Consider the following 6,416-nt stretch of genomic DNA (forward strand, 5'->3'; position numbering starts at 1 on the left):
CCTGGCGTCCAGTTGCCCCAGCAACCAGCCCCGCCCCCCTCTATTTGAGCCCACACAAGGAATGTGTTCATTGTCCACAGTGAGCATGAAGGCGGAGAAGCAGACATTCAGGCACCTTGCTGGGGAGGGGAGAGGGACAGCACAGTGGGGGGGGCAGGCAAAGGAGTGAGCAGCCAGGGGGGAGAAAAGAATCCCATGCTGGGGAAGATAGTAAAGTACTGGGGGTGCAGAAGAGAGGAAAAGAAGGGGGGGGAAGTAGGATCCGTGACATATATATATATATATACATATACACTTTTTTTGGGGAAGCGCACTTATATTTTCTTCCATAGCAGCAGGGTCATTGGCTCCCGCTGATGTCAAACTCAATTAGCCAATCGGGATAGAGCGGAGGACGGGCCGAAAGGCAGATCTGTCTCTGAATGGATACACGGAGCTACACCTCGGCTTGGGTGCCCCCATAACAAGCTGCTTGCTGTAGGGGCATTCAACAGGTGGGAGGGGCCAGGAGCTCCAGCCAGGGACAGAAGAAGAGGATCTTGACTGCTCTGTACAAAACCACTGCACAGAGGAGGTAAGTATACCATGTTTGTTATTTTACCAGGGAAAACAAAAAAAAACAAGACTTTACAATCTTTTTAATGCATTCTTTGCATTAAAGTAGTTCTATAGGCTGAAGGTTTTATACCGTCATGCATTAAGGTAAAAAGCCTTCAGTGTGCAGCTTCCCCCTCAGCCCACCCTTAAAGAGGAAGTAAACCCTCCTCAGTAACTTTTACCTATAGGTAAGCCTATGATAAGGCTTACCTATAGGTACTGTAAATATCTCCTAAACTTGCACCGTTTAGGAGATATTTACCTTACATGCAGCCAGTGACGTCACTGGTGCATGCGCTCTGAAGGAACGGCCGATCGTGCCGTTCCTTCAGAGACCCGTGCCGTGACTGTCGGCTCCCGCACGCGCGAGTGACGTCACCGCGGCTCCGGGCAATCAGATGGCCGGATGCCGCGATCCCGGAAGATGGGCGACTGGACATGTCGCCTGTCATGCAGGTAAGCGGATGGCACGGCGGGGGCTCGTTCTAAGGTAAGTATTTCATAATGAGCTAGTATGCGATGCATACTAGCTCATTATGCGTTTCTCTTGCAGGTTTAAAAAAAAAAAATGTTTTGGGGGTTTACAACCTCTTTAAGCCTTGTACACGCGATCCGATCAGACAAAATTTCTTTAGTTTTTGTTGCATGCTACCGGTAGTCTCATATGGAAAGTGAAGAGGTTACTTTCATACGAAAAATCTCGTACGACAGAATTCAACTTCAGAAGTGATGTCATGTGTTGAATTGTTTTGTATGTATTCTTTAGTTTCCACGCATGCCTAGTCTTGCTTGCTTATGATTTTTTTAGGACAAAAATTGTACTAAAATGAAAATCCGACGTTGTGTTGACGTACGATAAAAAAAAAAAATGTATAGCCTGCACATCCAGTTTTTGTCGTCCGAAAATTCGTAATCAGCCGTCGAAAAGCACTATACTAACAATCCAAAAATCGGCAGATCGTTTGTCGGACAAAATTTTACTTCTGATTTTTTTATCGTGTGTATGGGCCTTAACCACTTGCCGACCGCCGCACGACTATCTACGTCGGCGGTCAGCCCCTCACAGGCAAAACTAACGTAGGGCTACGTTGTTTGCTTGTGAGGGTCTAGGGAGCGAGCGCGCGCGCCCCCCCGGGGCGCGCTCCCGCTCCCGCGTGGTCACGGACCCCCCCGCGCGTGTGACCAGCGGACCCGATGTCCGCCGGTCACTCGGCGATCGGCGGGGGAGAGGGAGAATGTCAGGCAGCTTGTGTAAACAAACTGCCTGTCATTCTCCTCGCTGCAAAGACACTGATAAAACGGATCTGGTATGTAGATCCGTTGATCAGTGTCCTTACAGCTAGAGCCACAGCCAATCACAGTAGAAACCACGCCCCTAGGGACACACACAGCCCCTCCCTTCCAAATAAAGTTAACCCCTTCACTACCAGTGTATTTTTACAGTAACAGTGCATATGTATAGCACTGATTACTGTAGAAATGTCACTGGTAACCCCAAAAGTGTCAAAAATGTCAGTCAAGGGTCCGATCTGTCCGCCGCAATGTCGCAGTACCGCAAAAAAAATCGCAGATCGCCGCCATTACGCGTTAAAAAAAAAAACAACAAAAATGACAAAAATCTTTCCCTTTGTTAGTAAACGCGATAACTTTTGCGCAAACCAATCAAAATACGCTTTTTGCGATTTTTTTTACCAAACATAGGTAGCATAAAATAAATTGCCCGAAAATTTTTAAAAATTTTGATTTTTACATTTTTTTTTGGGGGAATTTCATATAAAAAAATGTGAAAAATATTGCTATTTTTGCAAAATTGACGCTCTCTTTTTGTTTATAGCGCGTGATCAAAAAATCGCACAGGTGATCAAATACCCCCAAAAGAAAGCTCTGTTTGTGGGAAAAAAAGGACGTCAAATTCGTTTAGGTACAGCGTCGCACGACCGCGCAATTGTGCGTTAAATTCACGCAGTGCCGAATCGCAAAATACCCCCTGGTCGGAATGGGGGTAAAATCTTCCGGGGCTTAAGTGGTTAAGACTCACCTGAGCCTGATTCCGATACAGTGATGTACACGAGAGCAGAAGCTCTCCTGGGTCTCTGCCTCTTTATTGCTGTCATTCACTGCCAGTAAGGAGGGAGTGGGTGCCGAGCCATGCTCTCTGTGTCGCAGACACACAAAGGCGGCTCAGGAGTGAGTACTCACGAGTGCCCCCCAGAGAAAGCAGCAGGGTGGAGGGGCAAGCAGCATGGGCGGGGGAACCAAGAAGAGGAAGATCGGGGCTGCTATGTGCAAAGCCACTGCACAGAGCATAAGTAGGACATATTTTTTTATTTTAATAAGAGGATGAACATTTACAAACCCTATAGGCAGGGCTCGACAAATCCCAGACACCTGGGATTCCATGAGCGCACTCACCACCAGCTTAACTTCCCTGGTCCGACGCCCCCAAACATGCAGTACACGCGCAGTGACTTGGGATGGACGCTTATTGAAGTCTCTCTGCTCGTCACAGGCTTCAAACCAGGCTGTCAATAGCGCACGCCCCTCCCACTCTCAGATCGGCACCGGGGGAAGTCCTCACCCTTCAACTGCCAGCCGGGGATGAGCCATCAGTCCAGGAACTGGAGTGCTTCTTTCCATACCCTGCACCTTCCAAGATGGCGCTGGTCTCAGCGATCTCCATGCGGGACAGCAGCTCCCCTAAGTTAGCCGCGACTCTGAAGACAGTCAAGGCCTATTCCGATAATCCGCTCCCTGCTGGCCGCTCCCTGGATGCATCTCTCCTTTCCCAGCTTTGTGAAGTGGTGTGAGAGGCGCTGGCATCGTTACCGCTGAGATCCAAGAGTTTGGACACTGCACTACCTCACTGGAGGTCCGCATGGATGCCCCTACTACAGTCCTGGAGGAATACGAGCAAGTCTTGGAGGAGGCTCAGTATGAATTACAAATCCTCAAAGTCCAGCTAAAGGACATGGAAAACAGGGCGAGGAGAAGCAACCTGCGCTTCCCGGGCACACGGGCATCTGGGGCAGCAGTAGCACCTCCTGAGCACCTGCTACACCACCCCCTCTGAAGAGTGATCCACCATGGATAGCTTTTCAGAAGACACAAGCCCCTTATAAGGAGCATGGTGGTCACATTGACCTCACCCATGGAGGACTGTCTGCCTCCACCATCCCCTGACATTACAGCTCTGGGTGGAATGGCCGGTCCTTGTCCTAATAGTAGACATACAGAAGAGACAGTACATGGCTGCCACTTCTCTGCTCTGTGTACTGTCCCCATAGCCACACCTGTCCCGTAGATATACCTGCCCATATAGCCACACCCATCCCCATAGCCACACCCACACCTGTCCCCATAGCCACACCTGTCACCACAGTCACACCTGTCACCATAGCCACACCCACACCTGTCACCATAGCCACACCTGTCCCCCCATAGCCACACCTGTCCCCCATAGCCACACCTGTCCCCATAGTCACACCTGTCCCCCATAGTCACACCTGTCCCCCATAGTCACACCTGTCCCCCATAGCCATACCTGTCCCCCATAGCCATACCTGTCCCCCATAGCCATACCTGTCCCCATAGTCACACCTGTCCCCATAGTCACACCTGTCCCCATAGTCACACCTGTCCCCATAGTCACACCTGTCCCCCCATAGCCACACCTGTCCCCCCATAGCCACACCTGTCCCCCCATAGCCATACCTGTCCCCCATAGCCATACCTGTCCCCATAGTCACACCTGTCCCCCATAGCCATACCTGTCCCCATAGTCACACCTGTCACCATAGCCATACCTGTCCCCATAGTCATACCTGTCCCCCTAGTCACACCTGTCCCCCATAGCCATACCTGTCACCATAGTCACACCTGTCCCCATAGCCATACCTGTCCCCATAGCCATACCTGTCCCCATAGCCATACCTGTCACCATAGTCACACCTGTCACCATAGCCATACCTGTCCCCATAGTCATACCTGTCCCCCATAGCCATACCTGTCCCCCATAGCCATACCTGTCCCCCATAGCCATACCTGTCCCCCATAGCCATACCTGTCACCATAGTCACACCTGTCCCCATAGCCATACCTGTCCCCATAGCCATACCTGTCCCCATAGTCATACCTGTCCCCCTAGTCACACCTGTCCCCCATAGCCATACCTGTCCCCCATAGCCATACCTGTCACCATAGTCACACCTGTCCCCATAGCCATACCTGTCCCCATAGTCATACCTGTCCCCCTAGTCACACCTGTCCCCCATAGCCATACCTGTCCCCCATAGCCATACCTGTCACCATAGTCACACCTGTCCCCATAGCCATACCTGTCCCCATAGTCACACCTGTCCCCATAGTCACACCTGTCCCCATAGCCATACCTGTCACCATAGCCATACCTGTCCCCATAGCCATACCTGTCCCCATAGTTATACCTGTCCTCAGGCTTCTCCTCCGGCTCAGTGAAGCTCCTCTCCATCATCATCTCCAGCCAGTCCTCCTCGGTGGGAGCGGGGTGCTCGGAGTTCTGTGAGTCCATGGATGATAATGGCGCTCCCCGTTACTCGACCGACTCTTCAGTCACTCCCCGTTGTTGTCGCCGCCGTTCAGTCACTTCCTGTTGTCACTCCCCGCCACCTTTCAGTCATCCCCCGTTGTCGCCCAGGGCCACCGTTCATTCAACCCGCGCTGACGGGACGGAGAGCTGAGCGGGACAAACGTGCTTAGAGGAGCGCTCAGGAGGGCGGGGCCAGCCGCTGCGTCTGACTCCTCACACAACCTCCGACTCCTCATTAGCTGGGCGCCTTTCTGAAGGCGGCTATGGAGAGCTGCTGTAGCTGCTGCTTGTGGGCAAACTATGTGAAACACACCATACAAGCTAGAAGAGGGAAAATCTATCATATACATTTCTTGTAGGAATAAAACCTGACAGAAATCTGAACTCTTCCCCACTCCATCCAAAACAATAAAAAAAAAATCTTAGTTGGCCATAGACGGATAGAATCTTGAATGAAAATTCTTAGGAAAAGTCTAGGAATATTCATACATACATTCTCAGGACATTCAAAAGTCCTTCAAAATCATTTGGTTGTTTTTAACATTTCATTTTGGAATGAATGGACTTTACCGAACGAAAAGCACGTTCACTGTTAGAAAGTCATTCGTTCCTGCTCCTTCGTATTTTCTGGTCACTGCAGCTGAAAGCGAATGTCAATATGACCTCATTAATGATTAGAAAAATGAACAAACTTTCTTACAACCAGGGCCGCTGCAAGGTTTTTTGTCTACTCAGAGGGAGTGGCGGTGCTGGGGGGCCAGCCGCACTGGGTGCAAAATCCGGGGGGGGGGGGCAAACCCCACCAGTGTCACTACGCGACCGGTTTAGTTTTTTTTTTAATGGAACACTGGGCCCACCGTGCTCCTGAGACTACTTAAATTTAAAAATGGCGCTTCCCCGCGCCAGCATGTCACCGCGCATGCGCCGCCATCGTTCGGGAAAGGCCGTACACGTTCGGCTATTCCCGGGAATAGCCAAACATATACGAGCTTTCCCGAGCGGCGCATGCGCAATGACGCGTTGCCGCCGGGCAGCGCCATTTTTAAATTTATGGCGTCTCAGAAACAGGTAAGTGTGAGACTCCTCCACAGCCGCACTACCTGCCATTATGTGGGGCTGCGGGCATACTACAAGAGAGGCAGTGCTGCGGGCATGGTACACCTGTACCATGCCCGCAGCACTGCATCTCCTGTAGTATGCCCGCAGTCCTGCATTCCCCTTTACCATGCCCGCAGCACTGCATCTCCTGTAGTAT

General features: G+C 51.0%; 1 protein-coding gene across 1 annotated transcript in view; it reads right to left on the bottom strand.

The window, feature by feature from the left end:
* Window positions 1–5,156, bottom strand: part of DNA2 (DNA replication helicase/nuclease 2) — a gene marked incomplete at its 3' end in the record, with an annotated part of 82,032 nt that extends 76,876 nt beyond the window's left edge. Inside the window, exon 1 of the mRNA XM_082269275.1 lies at window positions 5,022–5,156. Coding sequence (XP_082125401.1) covers window positions 5,022–5,143 — 122 coding nt within the window. The 5' untranslated portion in view covers window positions 5,144–5,156. The remainder of the gene's footprint in view (window positions 1–5,021) is intronic.
* Between the last annotated feature and the right edge of the window lie 1,260 nt (window positions 5,157–6,416).

The sequence above is a fragment of the Pelophylax lessonae genome (genome assembly GCF_965119305.1).
Source record: "Pelophylax lessonae genome assembly, chromosome: 9".
In the NCBI taxonomy this organism is placed as follows: domain Eukaryota; kingdom Metazoa; phylum Chordata; class Amphibia; order Anura; family Ranidae; genus Pelophylax; species Pelophylax lessonae.